At 36.6% G+C, this 22,364-nt stretch overlaps 1 protein-coding gene across 1 annotated transcript in view; it reads left to right on the top strand.

The window, feature by feature from the left end:
- CNTNAP2 (contactin associated protein 2) overlaps nucleotides 1-22,364 on the top strand; it is a 2,034,882-nt gene that overhangs the window by 550,760 nt on the left and 1,461,758 nt on the right. Inside the window, exon 2 of the mRNA XM_038559273.1 lies at nucleotides 18,354-18,464. Coding sequence (XP_038415201.1) covers nucleotides 18,354-18,464 — 111 coding nt within the window. The remainder of the gene's footprint in view (nucleotides 1-18,353; nucleotides 18,465-22,364) is intronic.

Genomic DNA, 22,364 nt, shown 5'->3' with positions numbered 1-22,364 from the left:
AAACGTGCATATTCTTATGCTCTGAACAATAAGAAATATGGAATGTCAAGCAATGAACTAATAGCGAACACATAATTCAAATCTTTTTAGTTTAGCTTGTGACATAGAGTCAGAAAGTGTATCAAGGAAATGTAGCAGTGTACAGAGCGAGTCTGCAAACTGATTTATTGAGGCATTCAAATAATACGGTGCTATTTATAGGAAGCTGTGTTACAGATATTCCAGTAGTTACTGCAGAAGAAATTCTTGTTTTGTGGGGTCTTCAATGCATATAGGCTGCTTGGTTCCATAACATAGGTCTATTTGCCTTATGGTGGTGCATTTCTTACAATAGAATATGGGTAGTGAAGCTAAAATGATTGTGAATGTGAATAGAAAGTGGACAGCTAGCTAGAGGAATCCTCTAGACATCGCTGGTTGGTGTGTGCTTTTTTCACGTTAAACATCAATCTGGAATTCTCAAATCTAAGTGGATTTTCTATGAAAAAAATAGGTGAAAGGAAATATTGCGATCTAATCCATTGGTTTAGACAAAGGCATGCAAGAAATAAAGAAAGGTTTTCAACTACCAGAAAAAAACCTTCATTGTGTATTTTTAGATACATAATAATGCCTCATATTTTAAGGTGAACTTATGATAAGACATCTGAAAAATATCCAGTTGTTAACTCTGATTCTGTTTATTATATTATATTAGAAAGAAACTAATATTTGTTAAGGCTTTTCAGTTTATTTTTATTTTATTTTTTTTAAAGATTTATTTATTCATGAGGCAGAGACAGGCAGAGGGAGAAGCAGGCTCCCTGTGGGGAGCCCGATGTGGGACTCGATCCTGGATCCTGGGATCAGGCCCTGAGCCGAAGGCAGATGCTCAACCGCTGAGCCACCCAGGTGTCCCAGGCTTTTCAGTTTATTATTTATTTATTTATTTATTTTTTAATTTTTATTTATTTATGGTAGTCACAGAGAGAGAGAGAGAGAGAGAGAGGCAGAGGGAGAAGCAGGCTCCATGCCCGGAGCCCGACGTGGGACTCGATCCCGGGTCTCCAGGATCACGCCCTGGGCCAAAGGCAGGCGCTAAACCGCTGCGCCACCCAGGGATCCCACTTTTCAGTTTAAAAAAGCATTTTGTTTTATATCATTTCATGGAACTCTTCATTGACATACTGATATGCTTGACAATAGAATATTCTAGGCACTATTAATCATTCTACCCCTGGGGGCCGGTATTACTTTCTTTTGAGCATTAGCTCTCTAGTCAACACTTAATACTGCATGGTAGGTATCTGTTCTTAGGCTCTACAGTCCCATCCAGCAAGAAATATTTATTATCTGTCCCACAAACCCACTTCCCCAAACTTCACTGGTAAATATAACCCACCTACAGAGGCTCAGTAAGACTTTAATTAACTTTGATCTAATTACTATCTTACCAAGGCTAAAAAATGAAGTTCTAAGGTGTGAAAAGAAGCATGCGAAAACATGTAAGGCTAAGAGGTAGACCAGGATGCAATTCCAGGCTAACTAATCCTGAATCCCAAATGTGTGCTTCTGGTTCCATCTCTCCCTATTCTTAGCCTATTTGCCTAATAGAGCTACAATGACAGGAAACATGATAATAAAGAAGACGGAAGTATTTTTAAATATCACTGTTTTTATATATATTCATTTATATAAAATCATTTTATAGTATTTATAAAACAAATATTTAGTGCCAGTTTAAAAATATTAATTGTACAGAACTGCTTCCTAAATATAGATTGCGGGGCAGTGGTTTCTGGTCATTCCAAATCTACCCTGCAGTTCATCTGCTCTGTTTTAATAATGTGATTGAATAAAGTAATCCTAAAGCAAAATTCCTTTTGAAGCTGTGTAATAAAAAGTTCCTCAGTGTGAGCATTTCAGTGAGTAATGCAGATCCCTTAGAATATATATTCCTCATGAAAAAGAATTTTGTGATGATAAAACAAGACAATGAGCCACATGAGGTATGAAGATAGAAGTAAATGGATGTCGATTCTTGAAAATCTGAGTATGTCCAAATGAGCAGAATTAGCAGCGTGTCCTGGCTTTATCGACAAAGGAATGCTGTGCCATTATCTGTTACTTAGGATGATTCTTCTGGATCGCTCTATGTGCTTCTGGCCTGAAGAGAGGGGGTAAAGGAATAAAATAATTTTCTTTCAGTGCTTTGCTATAGCTTTAGACCAGCATTCACCATCTGTTTTGTAAGTTTCTTGAAGTTTATTTAATTTCTTTATATAATAATCTATATATAACTTGTTTGATAGTAAGTGACAGGGTGACTTTTTAAAATTTTGTATGGGGCACCTGGGTACTCAGTGGTGGAGCATCTGTCTTTGGCTCAGGTCGTGATCCTGGGGTCACGGGATCAAGTCCCGCATGAGGCTCCCTGCAGGGAGCCTGCTTCTCCCTCTGCCTGTGTCTCTGCCTCTTTCTGCGTGTCTCTCATGAATGAATGAGTGAATGCACAAATAAATAAACTAATTAATTAATTAATTTTGCACTGTCATGAGCATCTTATGGCATTATGGAATCTAAGAGTATAGATCGTGAAAGGGACCCTGCTGATTTCATGTCCAATACTCCTACTTCACAGATGGGGGAAACTGAGATTCAACATGAATATACGATTTGCTCCGGAGAGGTGAGGAATGAGTAGAGATTGGAACTGGGGTTTTCTAAATCAGCTCCTATAAAAAATGTAGGTGTGTTGGGAAAACAATGTGATCGTTTCCAAAAGACCGTAGCCAACTCTCTACCACGATGGTCATGAATATATATCTCTCATTTATTTTTCACTGCTATGGCTCTGTTTCTTATTTCAAGATGTAAAACCAACAACTTTTGGCATCTCTCCGTAGCTGTGTGAGCTTCAGCAATGCAGATTCTGTGGATCGGGTTGTCTCCATCTCCTATTTATTTCTGATTATGGTTTTTCTCGAGATGCATTTTCTTTTCCCATCTGGAATTCATTCTCTGGGATTCTCCCTCTCTAAGGAAGCTTAAACACCAACGAGTGTCATTTTCTGTAACTTTTCCTGCACTTTTACTCTGCAATTTCTCTGTTCAGAAAGAAACCTTTAATTGTTCCCAATTCCCTTCTGTAGGAGATTGAAAATTATCTGCTTAGTTTTCAAGTCTCAACACACTGCTACTTTCAATCCCTTTTTCTTACTGCTTCCTGAAACACACCTGGCTTATTAATCAAACATACTTTTTGTAACCTCTAATTAGTCTCATTTCTGTGCCTTTGCTTGCTTACGGTCTCTCTTTCCTTCTTTGTTTGAAGGGCATAAGATTTCCTCCTAATTGCAAAAAGTTCTTGGGATTGTAGAATTTCTCTTCTCATGCCCACCAGGCTGTATAAAGAACTAGGAGCTGAAAGCAGCTCCCTCAAGACTGGTTCTCAGTGGTCTGGCTCAGTGGATCTCCCGTGTTCTGGTCCCTGCTTGCCTGCCTATGGCTTGCTCACTTTTTGATTCTTCTTTTCAGACCTGAATCTTCTCGACTGTTTCCTATTCTTACCCATCTGAGACCAGAGTTCCATTTCAGTCCCTGTCTGCTTATCTCAAAAAGCCTCCTACTGGAGGTACTCCTACTGAAATAGCACCACTTGTTCCCCTTCATTACTGAGGATGGCGGCCAAAAAGATCCAGGCCATCTCTCTTCTTGATTTTCTTTCCATCTAAAATGAGTACACATAAAAAAAAAATTAAAAAAAAGATAAAATGAGTACACATCTATACATATTTGAAAAGAGTTATTTTGTTTTTATTTTCCTTTAGTTTGGTGTGGTTTTTGCCTTTTCATAGAAGCCTTCTGAAAAACCTATTTTGTTTGGAATTTAAATATTATCTAAAAACATGTATCAAAGCAAGCAACTTTCTTTGGATTAGCATATGTTCCTGGAAATCGGCATAATATGCTCTCACCTTTAGATTTACCCCACATTTCCAGGACATTTCCATCGTGGGGGAGCAGAGCGCTCTCACTCAGGGGTTGGGGTCTGAGAGGAAGGGACAGCAGTAACCTAAAACATATTTTTTTCCTTTCTTTTTTCATTCTTAAAATCATTTTTTCACTGAGGTAAGTCTACCTTTTAATCCCCATCCCCATTTCACCCATCTCCCTACCTACCTCCACTCTGGTAATCATTTTATTCTCTAGTATTTCTTCCTAAAATAGGGAAGTTTAATAGGATGTACTTAAAGCCAGAGGCATTAGAAAGGAGAAGATAAAAAAATGTTATAAGGAAAAAAAAAGTGCGAGAAAGGTCCATAAGAAGTTGGACATGAATAGGCATGAGTGTGTAGAGATCTTCCCTTTCCAGTTGATCATTATGGTAAAAGGTACCCAGTTAGCAGAACACCAGTTAATGGAGCTGTGCATGCTAGAGAAATCTCAATCATTAGCAAAGTATGACAACAAAAAAACACAAAGTTTTGTGATTTAATATATAGATGCAAAAAGGAGCACTGGATGGTTTTGTCTTAAAGGCAGCCATGGAGAATCTTAAACATCTTAGGGAAAATTTACAGGTGCCACATGCTTAACTTTCTGTATCCTAGTAAAGCAACTTTCTTATTTCAACAGATTGCTTATAGAACCTGTGACTGGCAATTTTAGTTAAAAGTGTGAAATCAATATAGAGTGTGAAGATATTAATCTTGGCATACGCTTTTAAATTGAGTCAAACATCTTGTTTTAATAAATGATTAGAGCAAATGAGTCCAGTACCATGTTTTAAATAGTCTACTCAACAAATGACTTCACACTCTACTGTCACCTACATAAGAAATCTCAATAATTTTGGCCTTTCTTCTCTCTAGTATCTCACACATCTCTTTGAAAAACAAACTCATTCACCTTCCAAAGCATCTTCTGTATTTTTTCCTTTTATAAACCCACTGCCACTGGCTTCGTTCACCTCCGTACAGCTTCTCATTTATACACTGCAATACTCTCATCGTTTCCAAAACACACCTCCAACAACAACTTCAACCGGCTTCTGAAGTTTTTTTTCCCCCTAAAATATAGATATGATCATATTATAACGCTACTCTAAAAAGCGAACCATTTCAGTGGTTTCTCAAGGCCTACCGAATATAATCCATACTTCTAGCATGGTATTTATTAGCCTGTGAAGTTTGGGGTACAAGATAGCTAAATTCAAATGTAATAGGCATCCAATAAACATTACTTGAAAGAATAATTGAGAAGAGGCAAAATAGAAACAACCGAATAAGATGTTTTTACACACTCTGGCCTTAACTTTCTTGGTTGCTACAAAGGAAAGGGAGTGGATTCTCTTAGAAAGAATGGAAGTGGGCTAAATTTAGCGTAGGGGATGGTAGAGTTAGGGAAGGTGTCTTCTGGTACTTGATCTAAGACTTGATAAATTATCCAAAAGGGAAATGATATAAGAACACATTGGACAACTGTTACTTGTTTTATTTTGTTTTGTTTCAGAGATTGTTTGTTTGTATCTTGTTCCTTCTTGAAGACACCATGCATTCCCATATTTAGCCTTTTTGTGGTGCTGATTCTGTTGCCTGGAATGCTTTTCTCTTCCATTTTCTATGTAATGAGTTTTTTCTTATCCTCCCACTTTTTTTTAAATATTAAAACTTCAAAGTGTCCTTACCACTTAAAAACACCTCCATGTGGGTGTTCATAACAGCTTTATTCATATTGCCAAAGCTTGTAAGCAATTGAGGTTTCCTTCAGTAGACTAATGGATAAAGAAACTATCCTCATCCATGGGACACCTGGGTGGCTCAGTGGTTGAGCATCTGCTTTTGGCTCAGGCCCTGATCCCGGAGTCCCAGGATCGAGTCCCCCGTTGGGCTCCTTGCAGGGAGCCTGCTCCTCCCTCTGTCTATGTCTCTGCCTCTCCCTCTCTCTCTGTGTCTCTCATGAATAAATAAATAAACTCTTTATATATATAAAAAAGAAACTGTCCTCATCCAGACAATGAAATATTGTTTAGCACTAAAAAGATATGAGCTATCAAGCCGAGAGAAGACATAGGAACTTTAAATACAGATGACTAAGTGAAAAAGCCAATATGAAAAGGCTATTCTGTGTAGGATTCCAGCTATATGACATTGTGGGGAAAAAAATAAAAACTATGGAGACAGTAAAAAGATCTGTGGGGGTCAAGGTGAGGGAGGGGACATGAAAAGGCAGACCACAGACTGCTTTTAGAGCAGTGAAAATACCCTGTGATGATGCCCACATGTCATTACTCATTTTCCCAAACCCTAAGGATGTAAAATACCAAGAATAGTATTGTGGTAAGAGTGAATCTGAAAGTAACCTATAGACTTTGGGTGATTATGATGTAGGTTCATTGTTTCTTTAAAAAAAAAAAGTCACATTCTGGTGAAGTTGCTAGGCATGTGTAGGAATATGGAGTGTATGGCAAATCTCTGTACCTTCCTTTCAGTTTTACTATAAATCTACAACTGCTCTAAAAAAAATCTCAAGTGGAAAAAAAAAAACAGTATTTACATTAAGTTTTCACCTCCTTTATAATAAATTTGTCAAACTATCACATTTCCTGCTTTCGAAGGCTTCCAGTCTTTGAATGTCACTAGAGCCCAATGCCTTGCAATCCCCTACAATGCCCTACAGACTCAGCCCTCCCCTCACTGCCTGTGGTCTTCCTGACCTCTTGTCTTTTGTTTACCCTGTGCCCCTCTTGCTCCACCCACACAGGGTTGACTCCCTGAGATCTTTGCACATGCACCTCTTACTCCCATTTCTGGGCTTCCTCATGTGGGTTTCTTGTCTTGGAACTACCATTCAATAGATATCAGATGATACTATATGCCTTCTTCCCTCTTCTCCATGAAGTTTCTGCTAAACATGATCTCATTAATGAGGTCTTCTTGGATTTCTCATTTAAAGGGCACTCATTCATCCACCCAGCACTCAACAGGTACCCTTCCTTGTCTTCCTTACCTACTATATTTCCCCCATAATAATTATCACTAGTTTATATACTATGAATTTTTTAATTTACTATTTATTATAATATAAAACTCACTATTTTACCCCTACTGTGAGGATTCAATAAATAATTGTTGGATGAACAAATGAAGCATACTTTCTTGCACTCATCATCATTGGGTAATTACCCTTAACTATTTATTTTTCATATCTTATTATAATACTAAGGCATGTCGATTGAAGAACATTTCAAAAAAGTGGGAAACTAACGTTTTGGTTTATATATTCTTTTAGCCATGTAGTCATCTATAAATGTAGACTTCATAAAATTAGTAATATATTACAAATAGTATTTCATTAGCCTACTTTAACTGAATATACCATAAGTATTCGTCAATTAATTAAACTTTCTACAGCTTCACTTGACTCTCTGGTACACTACTGTTTGCTTTATACCAATTGAGTACGTGATCTAATCCGAAGTGACTTGAGCAGGAACACTGGAGGATGTTTATCTATGGTACTTTAGTCAATTATTTAAAAGTAAAAGTGGTTAATTAGTCTCAGAGATAGACTCGGTTGTCAATAAGTACATTGCATCTTATTGTTAAACACTGTCTTTGAATTAACCAGTTAATGAAACTAGATAGTCAAAAAATGAGACATTTGCCAGTGGACCAACAAATCACGATCCAAAGAGCCTCATCCATAGGAAGATTGTCAATGAGAACTTAAAGAGGGCTCAAGTTCATTTAGTCATGTTGCAATTGACCTTGACACTGTTCAATGTTGTCAGTTTATTAAAAGTGTAAGGTAGCTTTGCCTTCTTATGAGACTGTAGGGTTTGAATTTTAAAAAGGCCTCTGTAACCATTGTTTTAGAGATTAATACCTCTGTCTGATGCTAGGGCAAATAATTGATTCTATTTCAGTTCTTGCATAAAGTAGTATCAGTTAAGTTTTCAAAAACTTTTCTAGACTACACAAAGGGTAAAAATTGATTTTTTTATTATTTTGTGTGATAGCATTTATTTCTGTAAAATTTGAAGATCAATCTAGAGGAGACAAAACATTAACTTTTTTTTTTTTAAGAAGCCTCACAAATCTATTTTTTCTAGTATATAACAGTTCAGTAGATAATTTGAAACTGATTCATCTGTTATACCATCTGTCAGAAATATGCTGCAGCTGTTAAATGTCCAGCAAAATTTGAACTACAAGTCTCAAAGTAATTCGCCCTTGGTACATGCAGACCAGACAATTTCCAATTTGATTTACAACGATGATTTTTACAAACGTGACTGATGTTTAGCTATACTACTTTAAAAGTTTTCTCTAAGCACAATTATTAGACCTACAAAAGAGGAAAGGAAAGAAATTTGATCTGATCTTTTTAAAGATAAAAGCATTGAATTTATGCACGTCATAAGCTATTATACTGTGTTTAATATTTTTCAAAGTTTATGAAGAATACCCACTATGTGCTCTGTATTCAACATGTGGAAAATGTAAACAAGTCCCCTTCCTTTCAGAAGACACCAGCATGTAGCAAGGAGATAAAAATACTAAACAAATACTTATCACAATAGATTTGCAATGATATAGGATGAGAGTGTTATATCAGAAATACCAAAAGTTTTATGTTCCCTTGAAAACAAAACAAAAAATAAAGGAACTAACCCAGATAAGTCAATAGCTTCAACTCATAAAATCCATTTGCTGGAGCTAAGGTGTTTTAAAACTTCTGAGGGTATACACTGATGATGTGGCCAAACCCTGTATATAATTCAGGGGTTCCAAACCACAAGCCGTTTTAGGTTGATAAAGACAGAACGATGATCTTTCTTAGGCAAGATACAGTGAGAAAGATCTGTGCATAACATCATGGTGTGAAGCCAACTCTCTCTGCAATGTTTAAAATGGAAAAATGCAAAAACGTCTGTTAGCTAGATAAAGTGAATACATTTCAATGGCTGAAACTAGGCACTATTTTGCCTCGCTCACTTTTAGATATATTTATTACTTATCATTGTCAGTACTTTATTGATTGAGCAACTCTTGGTGTGTTGCAGGCCTGGTTTGTTGCATGTGGGCGGGGAGGCTCAGTGAGATAGACACATAAATACCTATTCTCATGGTATTTGTAGTCCCAGTCAACAAGAAAAGTAATAAACAAGTTTTTTTTTTTTTTAAATAAATGATCATGGTAATTCTAGATTGTGATTGGTGCTGTGGACAAAATAAAATAGCATAATCAAATAGCAAGTAGTATCTGGAAGGTATGAAGGTAGACGTGGAATTGGTTAATTTAGATAAAGTGACCAAAATAAGAAGAAGTGTTGTTTGACTTGAGGGCACAATGAAGTAGAGCCAGCCTTCTTTAGATATGGTAAAGAGAATTTCAGCCAGGAGACAGAGAGGCCAGAAAGAACCTTGAGATGAGTATTTCTGGAACAGAGAAAAAAGTGAAACTAAGTTAGTTTTGACCCAGAGGAGAAGAGCAAAATAAAGCCACACCAGAGATCCCTTAGGGCCAGACCATCACAGGCTTTAGTGGACTTCGGGTTTTGTACTAAATGTGACAGGAAACCAGGACGCCTGGCTGGCTCAGCCATTGAGCATCTGCCTTCGGCCCAGGGCATGATCCTGGAGTCCCAGGATCGAGTCCCCCTGGAGTCCCAGGATCGAGTCCCGCATCGTGCTCCCTGGATGGGGCCTGCTTCTCCCTCTGCCTATGTTTCTGCCTCTGTCTCTGTGTCTCTCATAAATAAATAAATAAATAAATAAATAAATAAATAAATAAATAAATAAAATATCTATAAAATATTTTTAAAAATGTGAGAGGAAACCATTGGGAGGTTGTCAGGGCATGGCAGATTCTGATCTCCATTTTTAAAAGATCCACCTGGCAACTATGAAGAAGATAGAGTTTAGGAATTAAAGGTTGAAGCAAGAAATAAGTCCCTAATAAATATTTATGACATGGATAAATGGAATAAATTTGATGTACATTGTGAACGTATATTTATTTAGTGTAGGCCTGTTGATTGAGTGGATGATTGCATGTGGCTTTCTTTGAAAACACCTATTTAAACCTGCAGAAACCACTTTCTTTTAGTTGGAAGATACTGGTCTGACCTGGACAGAAGATGCTGAAATTACCTTATCATCTAGGGCGTTACATTAAGAAATTCCTGGGATCCAAATGAGAGATGATGAGGAAAATCTGGCTATTTCAATATGATTCGGATATCTGTCTAGCTCAGGCATAAATTCCTTGGAACATACACAGATTTCATCTGAAGTGAGTCTAGAGGTGGTGTGTCCTTGAAATGCAGACCTCAAAAGCGTAAGCCTGGCAATTAGGCCCAGCTGGGTTTTTGGCTCACTACATCATTCTTTAGCCATGAGCTCTCAAGCTTCCTCACCTATAAAATGGAAATGATACCAATTTCAAAAGTTTATTCTGATAACTCAGTGAGATAGCGATCTCAAAATATATAATGTGTTGCCTATCACCTCAGCACTCAGTGAATGATTACTATTGCTATTCGTTATTTACTAGTTTTGGTATAATGGTCTCTACCTTATGCCACTCATGGTCATCCAAGTTGTAAAAAATGGGATGGAAGACCAGAGAACTGCCTCATTCAGCCAAAGGTACTAGAATGCATATGGCAGCACATTGGGCTTTATCAGGTGAAATGGAAAATGAACAAAAAGTGAACGGAGTCACCTCCATCAGGGAGTACACAAGAGGGATTGGATCCAGTGTGAAAAAAAGGGGAGAAAGATGCATTTCTTTTGTTGTCACTTGCTGATTATCACTGCATAGCAGAAATGCACACTTAGCTGACTTAAGTTCAGTTTGATTATCTTTAGCTTTCCCCTGAATTAGCACTCGATGGCAAACGAATTATATGAGGGTCCATATATGGCAAACGAATTATATGAGGGACCACGGTCCCTCATAGTCCTTTCGTGGGGCAGGTCAACAAACCAAATCAATTCTTCCACAGATTGTATGGAAAAACAATTCTCAATCGCATAAAGTATTTTACCAGTGATGTAACACTCAGGCATTCTTGTGCTCTTTTCTTTGCAAAGTAATCTAATTTTGCCAGGTAGATGATAATACAAATAATAAAATATTTCTTTATAAAACAAAATATACAACAGTGAGTCAGTATTTGTATGGAGATTCCCATAATAGATTATTGAGTAAAATAGTATGCTACCAACTAGATTTTAAATGTTCCTGTTTATATTTATGTATCTGTGATATTAAACGTGGTGTGTGTGGGGGTATATCTGTGAAGACCAGTAACAGTGATTACTTCTTTTTTTTTTTTTTTTAACAGTGATTACTTCTATGGATTATGAGAATCTTTGCTTTCTCTGTATAGTGTGGAATTTTATAGGATTAGGAAAATAACAGATCTTATTTCCCGTGACAAAGAGTGGGCCAAAGAAGCTTCAGTGGGAGGGACACAAAGCAGTGCATGAACTGTTAAAAAAAAAAGAAAAAAGAAAAAAGAAAAGGGGGGGGAGAAAATATGATTTAAACAAAGAAATATTAAACAAGGGATGAGTTAGAGTCAATGTTGTTTTTGCCCAAAGGAAGAGCAAAGGTTTTCTAGTATAATCCTATGACACAGATTTTTAAACTATTACTTATTTTCTATTGCTATGATTTGAAAATCATAGAACAACTGATTCAAAACTGGGAAAGAACTCTTGAAATAATGGAAAAACTGAGGAGACTGTGGGTAAGATAAAATTAAATTAAGTCATTCAAATTCATTGCTAGAGATAAAATCTAGATCTTTTGTCTGTGCGGAGCACGTTCTCTCTTCCAGGCAAATATTAGGGAAACCTCAACCTAATAATATCATTGAAAGGCACAACTATCCCAAGAAAATATTTAGTAGACAGCATTATGTTAAAAAACAGTGGACCTCAACTATGTAAACAAAATTGGTTTTTAAAAATATGCTGATAGAGAATGTTGTATTTCCATTTCCCGGACTTTCCGTATGTTTTTAAGAAGTAACACCATATTTGAATATTGTATAATATAAATTGTTAAAGTTAGACAAAATTTAGCCTCCAGATATGATGACACCCTTTCTATAAAGAGAAGTGATGGGGGTATGAGATTTGCACAGATGACATATGGAAGGATCTAAGTTTGTTTTTGCTTTTTAACAGAATGCTAAAGTTAGCAAAATTCTGAGGTGAAAAACATAGTGCCTGTTCAAGTAATGCATGCTGATGAGAGACAAAGCACCATGTTTTTGAGTGCATTGAAACAAAATATTTCTGTAATCAGCTGCCCAGATTTATAGGAAATAAAAATAGTGTGCCTGCCACAGCTGTAAAGAAACATTGTGAGGTTATTGTTTCTTTCCTCTCTTCCTTTTTTTTCTTCTTTCTCCTTTTCTTTCTTTATCGAAGAGGAAATGAGAAGAAGAAGTCACAATCTTGGGAGTAAAGCATCTGACACCTATAGATGTGTTAGACCCCATGCAAGTCTTCCTTAGGTCAGAGTGAGGGAAGTGATGCTACTTAGAGCTCACGAAGACCTGAAGGTGGTAGACTGACCTTGGTGATGACTCAGGAAGCACTTGAGTCAAGGCTACAGTCTCCTTTTCCTTCAAACCCTGAAACTACCCGTTAGGCTAGACTGGAAATAGTGCTTTGTTTGTTCAAGGGCTTTCCCCCACTGTCTTTGAAGCAACGTGGCCAACAGCACACTGTCTAGGAAGTCAGGCAAATGGCACCAGGGGATGACATAGTGAGCAGTAGGATGGACACGGTAACCTTGAGGTGGATTCCCAGGTAGCGGCATACTCAGGCTGGTGAATAAAATAATTGGCAATAGTCAGGCATGCGGGTAAGTAGACAGAGCATAAGGAAATTTCAGAGCAGGAGGCGAGATGCTCCTGAGCACTAAAATGGGACTCAGGACCTGGAAATGAATACAACAGAGAGCCAGAGCCTCTCTGGGAGGAACTGAGAGTCTACAGCATGGCCAGAGAGGGTAAAAATCACAATGACCCAGCTTGTAGTTCAAGATAGTCGGGGCCATAAGGAGCAAGGCAGGGGCCTATTGATTAGAAAGAGAGGAGGTCAGAGGGAGCTCTGGCCTCTTAAATTTGTCCTTACTATGGAGAGGAGGTTATAAAACCTGAGGCAGGGTAAACATGCAGGTAGATGTAATGTAGCTCCAGCTTCAGAAGTTAGGAATTGAAGGCACAGGACATAAAGAGGCCATTAAGGGGTGTATTCCTCTGAGAATGTGCCTTTCACGGTGGCTTTTTAAAGAAAAGCGTGAATGAGGATGTTGCTAGAATTGCTGTCCTGAGAATGCTGGTTCTGGAGTTCTTTGTTGTCCTTGTTTTCTGCTTATCAGGCTTATGTTTCCAAATGTGAGACATAAAACGTATATTTCGAGCACTCTAATTTTAAAAGATGCTGTGTGGTGAGACTCCTCCAACATCATTTTCAACCAGAGACGCATTTGAAGGCCATCTTTCATGTCCACTGCATGCATCCTAAAGTTCTTTGAGCTTGTCCACCCCTCTTGCCCGTATCCTTTTGCCAAAAGAGACCCCTCCCAGCCAGGCTCTCTGAGGTGAAGGGCAACCGGCCTGTCATCTTTGTTTGTCAATGATCGCCTCTGTTCCAGCTTGAATTAGTACATAATTCTTCCTGATTGACTGAAATTGTGTGAAAATAAAACTCAAGACCCATCTGCTTTTTTAGTTCTCATCCAAGATTCCCTGGAAGGGAAGTGCACTGGAGACCAAATATTTGCCGTAGCTGTGTGGCCGTAGTTTTGGAAGACATCCCAATATGGGGAAATACAATACTAAATTATTTCAGATGTTAGCAGTCTCTCTCTGTCTCTACACCTCCTCCCGGTTGTCCTCCTCCGCTTCTATAAAAACTCTAACGTGCTCCAGGGATTTGCCTAATTTACTAATATTTAATGTCTGCAGAATATTAAGACACATGTTCTAACACAACAAGCAAGCTGACTCGTTGGAATATATAATGTGTAATAACCATTATTACAGTTGGAAATAAATAAATAAATAAATAAATAAATAAATAAATAAATGGAAATAAATAAAACTGGATGGTTCATCACAGTACTCAGCGTGCAATATGTACATGCACAGCATGCTGCTCTAACCATCCTGGGATATTTGATACCCATTGTGGCCTCCATGATTTTCCTTGAGCTCTTTCCTCTTTTAGAATGTTCTCAACTCTCTTTCCACCTGTCTATATTCCTTCAATTCTTAAGGTCATATTCATTATTTATATGTTCCCTGATACTATTTGTTATACTAGACCAGAGGTTGGAAGGGTTTTTTTTTTTTTTTTTTTTTTTCTTATGTAAAAGGTCAGATAGTAAATATTTTAGCTTTGGAGGTTATATGGCCTCTCTTTGTGACATTCTGCTGCGAATTTGAAAACAAATAAAACTAAATTTACAAAAGTGAGCTGGGCCTGTAGAACATAGTTTGTGAACTCCTGTACTTGACAATGCTAGGAGTTTTAAAAGCTTGGGAGAAAGTTAGCTAATGTGCTCATATTTTGAGTGACTCATCTGTAGAAAGGGGGTTGAGACATCCTCAAGGTAGTGCATTTATGATGGAGCCAACAGTAACGAGCAACTCACTAAACAAAGCCCTGTATTTTAAATTTATTTGTTGCTTTCAGTACTTGATTATATTTTATTCATCACTGAATCATGGACTGTTTGAGATTATCCTCTTGGTTCAGGTTTAATTATTTTATATGGGTTTATATATTATTGGACCCAGGAGGAAATGGGTTATTTTTTAAATTATTATTGCCCAAAGTAGCTAGAACAGTACAAGGCATAGAGTAAGATCTCAATAAATATTTGTGATTAAAGTCTTCCAGGAGAACATACAGCACATGTACCATTTTTCTTACTTAAATATGTGGCTATAGGTTATATCTCAATTTAGAAGGATGTGAGATAGCCAAAGTTTAAATTCTGATAATTTTGTAGCCACCTTAAAAAAAAAAACAAACACTCAAATAATCTCTTATATGCTCTTAGCTTACTTGCCTGACCTCAGTTTTATTCTAATTTTGTTATTTGTTATTCTGATTTATATGATTTTCTTAATTAGTGAAAAATTTCAAATTCAGTATGAAGATGATCCATTTGTGGAAGTACAAAGTGTTCAAATGTAATAAGGGTAAACTATGTTCAGGATTTATAAATGCTATATATTTAAGTTCTAAATTTAAACTAGCTAATGGATCATTAATCAATTATTCATCAACGCCATTTTAATTACTTTCAATGTAACACTATATATGCATTGAATGTTCAATTTTGGAAAATGAGCCATTCATTGTGGGGTATAAGCCAGCCCTAGTAAATGTTTCTGCTCACATGATCTTATTGATTTCTTTCTTTTTTAAAGATTTTATTTATTTATTCATGAGAGACACACAGAGAGGCAGAGACACAGGCAAAGGGAGAAGCAGATTCCCTGTGGGGAGCTGGATGTGGGACTCAATCCCAGGACCCCAGGATCACCACCTGAGCCAAAGGCACTCAATCACTTAGGTGCCCTGATGTTAGAAATCAATAAGCTCACCTCATTTCCTTCAGATTACTACTCAGATATCACCTAATGCAAGAGAATTTCCTTGACAAAGGAGCAAAACACAGCCCCTCCCAATCTCTACTGTACCCCCCAACCACCTGCCCCTTCTTCCATATTTAATGCATCTGTAGTATTTATCACCACATCATACATTAATTTTTTGCTTTCATCTGTTTGTTTTTGTTTTAGTTTGTAGTTCCCACTAAAACATAAATTCCATGACAGGTACGTTGTCAGTATCATCTACTGTATTTGCTGTGCCTGCACAGCATGGGTGCTGGGTGTATATTTGAATGAAGAGACAAAAGGGAATGCATATTAGCACATTCCTAATAAAATGGGGAATTTGGGGGATCCCTGGGTGGCGCAGCGGTTTGGCGCCTGCCTTTGGCCCAGGGCGCGATCCTGGAGACCCGGGATCGAATCCCACGTCGGGCTCCCGGTGCATGGAGCCTGCTTCTCCCTCTGCCTGTGTCTCTGCCTCTCTCTCTCTCTCTGTGTGTGACTATCATAAATAAATAAAAATTAAAAAAAATGGGGAATTTGGAAGTAATGATTACTCCAAGCAAACATGGAACTTTCATCAAAAGATTATGAAAAGTTAGATTCAAAGAGTCAGCACTTGAGAAATCAAGGTTTTATATTTGCGATCATTGGCAGCTAACCTGAATAGCAAATTTTTAAACAATTAAGACAAAATCCTTCACTGTAGATTCTCACTTTGTGAATTGATACCTTAAAAATAAATTTTATGTTCATTTTTTCATCCTTTAACATTTAGCTTTCTGGGGAATATATTCATACACATATACCATATTTCCCAGAGGTACTTGTGTTATAACTAAGAAAAATAAGAAATCTAACTATATTTTACAAGGATGGATATGTTCATTTTTAACTCCAGATTTGTATACACTTGAGTGGTGAGATAATGAATAATAATTCGTTTCCCCAGTATCACTGGGGACTTCACTCCACTTGAATGACTTTTCAAGAAAACTAGTTCATTCCTTCTGTTGCTTAAGTTTTCTTCTGCTTATATACACCTGAAGTAGAAAGTGTTCTAGAATATGTAGTGTAACTCTCTGTCTTATTAAACAGCACTGAGCATGTGTAAACATTTGTTGTGGATTGAAGACGACCTCTCTAACAATTAGGGGGTGTATGTGTCATCTCGTAATTCAACATTATGTTTTGGGACTCTGCAGTTGTCAGGTTTAGTTGGTTCTTTTTCTCATTCATTCATTCACTCACTCATTCTACAAAGGTTTTTATTTATTTTTATTTATTTATTTATTTATTTTTTCTACAAAGGTTTTTAGAGTGTATGCTGAGTGCCAGGTATGGTCTTAATGAGACTAAGCATTAAGCAGACTATCCAAAAACTTGATTCCCGTAGAGCATCCAGCCTAGTGGGAGAAAAAGGAAACCAAACAAGTGAAAACCTACACGAGTGAGAACCTACATGCCAGGTGGTTCTGGGTGCTCTGAAGGAAAAGAATGCCAGAAGTGGATACCGAGGGTGATAGTAGCAGCATGCTCATTTCGCTGGGCAGACTAGAGAAGCCAGTCTGCAGCAGTGAAAGGTGACATTGAGCGGAGACCAGAGGGAAGAGCCTTGTGGTAGCTGGAAGAGTAATGGTGAGGGCCATGGCAAGAGTTGGCTTGTTGTTGCAATAAGAGGAAGAGGGCCCTAGAGGTGGACAGCAATGGACAAGGGTGCCAGAGAGAGATGTGACCAGTCTGGTGGCCACTGTGGGCCACTGGAGGGCTTCAGACTTTATTCTGAGTGATTCAGAGCAGGAGCCGATGGATATTGTGAGCACAGGAGCTATTTGCCCACTTATATGTGTAATTATCCCCTGGCTACTGTGGGCAGAACAATAGAAAAACAAGGGAGGACGCAGTCTTTCCTAACAGCCATCCCTGGTGGCCACTGGGACCAGGTGACGCATGGGGGAAGGATTTGGGATATTCCAGAATGCGAACATACAAGCCCCGTTGTGGTTTCCCGGAGAGCACATGTGGACCTCAAAGAGATCCAAGAGTTGAGTCCTGGACACTTGAACCTTTAGACATTAGGAAAATGAGAGAGAGCCATCAAAGGAATTGGAGTAAGCAGTACTGAGGAAGGATGGAACACAAAAAATTAATGGCCATGGAAGAAGCCAAGTGAAGAATGCAATTGAGGGATCACCTGGTTCCCCGGGCAGTTGATTGGCTGAGTATGATGGTACCTGCTTAATTTTGCAGATGGCAGGACTCTTTCAGGGTGATGATTATTCTTGTTCTCCCTCACTGACACCTATTTCTCAGGCTTTGGTAGGATTCCTTCTAACCTTCCTTCCTCCAATCTCCAAGGTTGTTTCTAATCAACCTTTCTAATCCTCTACCCCATAATGAATAAATCCCTGAAGATTTCCAGAGGATGCCAGCTTTTCCAAAGCTTGTTAAAAGAAACACCACCTTTCCTCATGATTCTTTGAGAGCAGGTCTGCATTGAGGCCCATCAGCATAAAGCATGTTGTCATAGCAATAACTCTTAACAATCATTTGTTTAAATTGTCACATTTGAATTGTCTAAATTCTGATCATTTGCTAAATTTATCATAGATTGTTATATTTGTACGGTATTCAACAACTGTTTTAACTAAAATCCACATCATTATTTTAAGATATTTAATCTCTCTCTTTTCTTTTCTTTTCTCTTCAGAAAAATGTGATGAACCACTTGTGTCTGGACTCCCCCATGTAGCTTTCAGCAGCTCGTCTTCCATGTCTGGGAGCTATTCTCCTGGCTATGCCAAGATCAACAAGCGAGGGGGTAAGGCACTTTTTATTTCCTTTGTCAGTAAATGTGTTAAATAAGAACATGTGATATTTAAAACTGCATCTCTAAAATATATTTTCTTGTGCAATAGCTATTAGCAGACACCTCATAGATACTATACCTCTTTTATAGTCATTATAGGGGAGTGATAAAGGAAAATTTGGGTTGCAAGTAAGAGACAGTAAATTAAAGAGGAAGAATTTTTGAAGTTGTACATGATAATTCCAAATGATATAAAAATTCTGTGTTAAGGAAGTTCATAGTAGTTGGAAAATCACTTAGAAAAAAGTTACAATGAATTGATTTCAAATATGTATACAGTTAAAGAAAAAATATTCACTAATTTATTTTTTATTTTTAATACTAGATAAACAGTAACTATTGAAAATATAGGATAAAAAAAGTTATCCTTGCTAATATCTGCCCCCAGTGCCCAGAATTTAATTTTGTTATTGAGGTGTGTAAAAGATAGTTACACATTTGCAACTAAAATTTGAGTTTGGGGTTGTAGAGTTACAATATTAATTAGTAAATGATAATTTAAAAGTAGACAGTAATCCATAGAGAATAAAAGAAAAGGATTAAGGCCAGAAATTTAAGACTGTCTTGCTTCAAAGGGACACTAATATGAATAAGAATGAATGACAACTTAGGAAAGAAAAATATTTTCTTAAAAAAAAAAGAAAAATATTTTCTTGGATAAATATGGATCAACCCACAAGGACCATAATTTGTAATCAGTAAAACAGGAAATACTAAACTCACAACACGGCCAACTTAAAGAAAAAAAAAAAAAAAAAACATAAGGAAGGAAGCAAGGCAAGGAGGAAAAGGAGAGAGAGAGAGGAAAGAAGCATAAAGAAACAAAGGTGAGTGGGTGATGGGCACTGAGGGGGGCACTTGACGGGATGAGCACTGGGTGTTATTCTGTATGTTGGTAAATTGAACACCAATAAAAAATAAATTTATTTAAAAAAAAAAAAGAAACAAAGGTGAAAAAGAAAGAGACCATGAGAAAAGCCAAAGAGGGAGATAAAAAGAAGAAAGAGGGGACGAAATTAAAAAATGACACGTGAAAAGAGAGAAAGAGATATCAGATTCAGAAAGGCCAAAAAGGAGAAGAAATAGGTAAGAAAAGGGTAGAATAATATGTACAGAAATTCACAGGTGTATGAAGACACTTTAATTAGTAAAAAGACTTGATGAAAGACAGATACACAGGCAAAAGTGGAGGAGAACAAATCTTAAAATATATATTGTTTTGATTTAAAAGTAGTATTAGTTAGCTGCTAGATTTTCACAATTTTCCTTTTTTTAAAAAAAATACAGTATGATTGGCATGTAACCTCTTAGTTTCAGGGGCACAGCATAATGATTTTATATATGTATATACCGCAAAATGATCACCATAATAAGTCTGGTTAACATGTCTCACCATGCATAATTAGAATTTTTTTGTGTGTGTGATGTGGACTCTTAAGATCTACTCTTAGCAACTTTCAAATATGTAATACAGTATTGCTAGCTATAATGGTTTACTTATAGTATAACTGGAAATTGAGAACTTTTGATACTCCCACCCCCTGCCTCTGGGAACCACCAGTCTGTTGTCTGAGTCTTTGTGGCTGCTCTTTTCATTATATGAAAATAGGTTATGGTCATAACAGAGTTGGTAAGTTACTATAGGTTATCAAAACTTTTGCTTAAAGATGTCAAAGTAATGAAAATTTTAATTCATTAATTTTCTATAAGTCACTAAAAACAACAAGTAAAAAATATGTATAGGTAGAAAATCATGAAACAAGAAATTGGCCATAACCAAATAATAATTATGATGCGGGCCAGCCAAGTACTAGGAAATCTGGAACAAACTGTGTAAGAGAAAAGAAATAACATGTATGTTCCTAGATGTCAAGAAGATACAATATTCCCTAAAGGAAGTGTCCTGGCATTGAGAGATCAACTTGAATGAGAGGAAGTAGAGTCACAAAATATTATTTCCTTAGAATGTTTAATAGGGAAATATGGGGAATTTTATACCCAGAGAATCTAGGTAAGTCAGGTTACCTCAAGCATATAACCTCTTTGGGAACACAAATGACACAATGTAATCAACAATGAGATCCTTGAAGTAAAATAATAAAGAAAGAAAGAAAGAAACCCTTGGTCAAATGCCTGGTGCTACACAGTGAATCCATTTAAATATACCATAAGTAAACAATGTAGGAACTACAGTTGTAGAACAGAGTATAAATTTTATAGATGCAAGAATCTAAAAATACCAAATTGTGGGAATTAAAAGATGTACGACTTTTCCCCAGCATTTCAGAAGAGGGGGCCACTAGACACTGTAACTTTGAATGCAAATTTATCTTGCCTTTGCTTTCTCAAGGAAACCATCTCTTGCGAAGAAACCAAAAGTTTTGTTTTTGTGTGTGTGTGTGTGTGTGTCTGTGTGTGTGTGGTTGTTCTTATTCAAGTAGTTATATTAAAGTCTTTTTTTGTCTGTTTTAAGATAGTACAAGATGCCACTTTGAATTATTTAGAGCTATTTACCTATTTATCTACTCATATATATAGAGTAATGTATCTGAAATTAAACTTGTAAAAGTTAACTTTATTTTTTAACCAGAGGGTGAGAATTGAAGAATGTCTTCACTTTCTTTATAATAGGTTTCTCAATAATTTATAGAATGTAAATGTATATTCCTACGTATTTATATACAAAGATCTATAGGTACAGTGTATTTCCAAAAAAGAAAGTTATTTCTTTTTTTAAAGAAAGCTATTTCAAAAGCAAAAGACTATAAACAAAATTTATGGTTTTCTAGTTGTTTGACTAAAAGCTTATCTCCGTTTGACTATTGATATGATACATTGTCATGCATTAGGATGAAGGTATGGTGCAGTAGTTCGCAGGGATGTAAGTTTAGATTTACACTTGCTTCTTGCCCATTTTATCAACATTGGCTGATTCGTATCAACATTCGTTATTCTGTGGCTTTAGTTACTTTTTGGCTCCCAAAGACCCCTTTTCTTATCAGTGGCATATTGTGTATATTTGCATATAACTTCCTCCCCTAATCCATCATGTCCTATCTACCTGTTTAGGACTGTCACACAACTGGTTATATCTGTACTCCTCATGCTGCACTAGTTCTGAAGGTACATGCAGGACACCCCGTGCAGGGCTAGCCTCAACCCTAGTTGATGACCTCAGTATGGGCCAAGGTAGCAAGCATCAGAGAGGAGGGTTATTTCCTTTCAAAAAAAGGAAAAAAAAAACTACATATGGTCATCTTCATAATAAACAGAACTTTATTTTTCTCTTATAAAGTTCATACGCAAATGCTCTTTGGAGAGAAGCCAGGTTGACTGAAATTCATACTAAAGTATAAATGGCTAATAATTCATGTTGATTAAGAATAGATTCTTTTGTTAGTGTAAAATATTACACACTTCAAAGGCAGATACATGCGGCAGAGAATTCCAAAGAATTTATTTTATTTTATTTTATTTTATTTTATTTTATTTTATTTATTTTATTTTATAAAACTATAATAAAAAGATATATATTATATAAGATATATATATCTTTCATATATATTTATAGACATTTATATATTTATATCTATATACCTATATAAATATATATGTTGGTGGGCATATATTTTCTTCACTATTGGCAAGAATCATGTAATGCATACACTATATAAGCGTCTGAGAGCAAGAAGATCATATACCAATAGAGAAGGATGAAATAACATAATTTAGCAATTATACAAATACGGAAAAGAACAAATTCAGTTGAGCATTATGTTGATTAACATTACTTCAAGTTTTATCATTTATTTAAATGATTTTCCTCAAATACATTTTGGAGAGATTGAGGTT

This window comes from Canis lupus, chromosome 16, assembly GCF_011100685.1.
Source record: "Canis lupus familiaris isolate Mischka breed German Shepherd chromosome 16, alternate assembly UU_Cfam_GSD_1.0, whole genome shotgun sequence".
Lineage (NCBI taxonomy): Eukaryota > Metazoa > Chordata > Mammalia > Carnivora > Canidae > Canis > Canis lupus.
Note: the sequence above shows the minus strand (reverse complement) of the source record. Positions and strands in the feature narration are given on the sequence as shown.